The 510-nt window shown below is 70.6% G+C and overlaps 1 protein-coding gene across 1 annotated transcript in view; it reads right to left on the reverse strand.

Annotated features, from left to right (window-relative positions):
- Nucleotides 1–510, reverse strand: part of FASN (fatty acid synthase) — a 28,184-nt gene that overhangs the window by 24,601 nt on the left and 3,073 nt on the right. Inside the window, 2 exon segments of the mRNA XM_014531242.1 lie at nucleotides 6–156; nucleotides 347–483. Of these exon segments, the coding sequence (XP_014386728.1) occupies nucleotides 6–156; nucleotides 347–483 (288 nt within the window).

Genomic DNA, 510 nt, shown 5'->3' on the forward strand with positions numbered 1-510 from the left:
AAAGCCGAAGGAGTTCATGGCCACGTTACCCCCGCGGACGGGCAGGGGCCCCTCCACCACCTGCAGCCGCCCGTTGTGCAGCGCTGGGATCTCGGGGTTCGGGCTGTGGAAGTGCAGGTTGGGCGCCCAGAGCCCGTGCTCCAGGGACAGCAGCACCTGTGGGCGGCGAGTCGTCCTGAGACCCAAAGGCAACCCACAGCCCTGCTGCTGCCTGCACTTCCCCCCACACCTGCCCCACCTCATCCAGGGGCCACCACCTCCCAGGTGGCTGTGGGCCCGGACACCCAGGCGCCTGACCAGACCCGTCCGGCTCCTGACACGAGCGTGGCAGAGGGCGGCCACCTGCCGGGAGCCTGTCGCCCAGGAAGCGCCCACACCCAGGAGCCCAGCGATGGTGGTCAGGGTTACTCAGGCCCCCAGGCTGCTCAGGAAGCTGGGGGGTGAGCTGCCCACCTGGGGCTGCCCTGGCCACTGCCTGCAGCCCTGTGGGGAGGTGCCCAGCAGCGTGTG

Source organism: Myotis brandtii, unplaced genomic scaffold, assembly GCF_000412655.1.
Source record: "Myotis brandtii unplaced genomic scaffold, ASM41265v1 scaffold797, whole genome shotgun sequence".
Classification (NCBI taxonomy): Eukaryota; Metazoa; Chordata; class Mammalia; order Chiroptera; family Vespertilionidae; genus Myotis; species Myotis brandtii.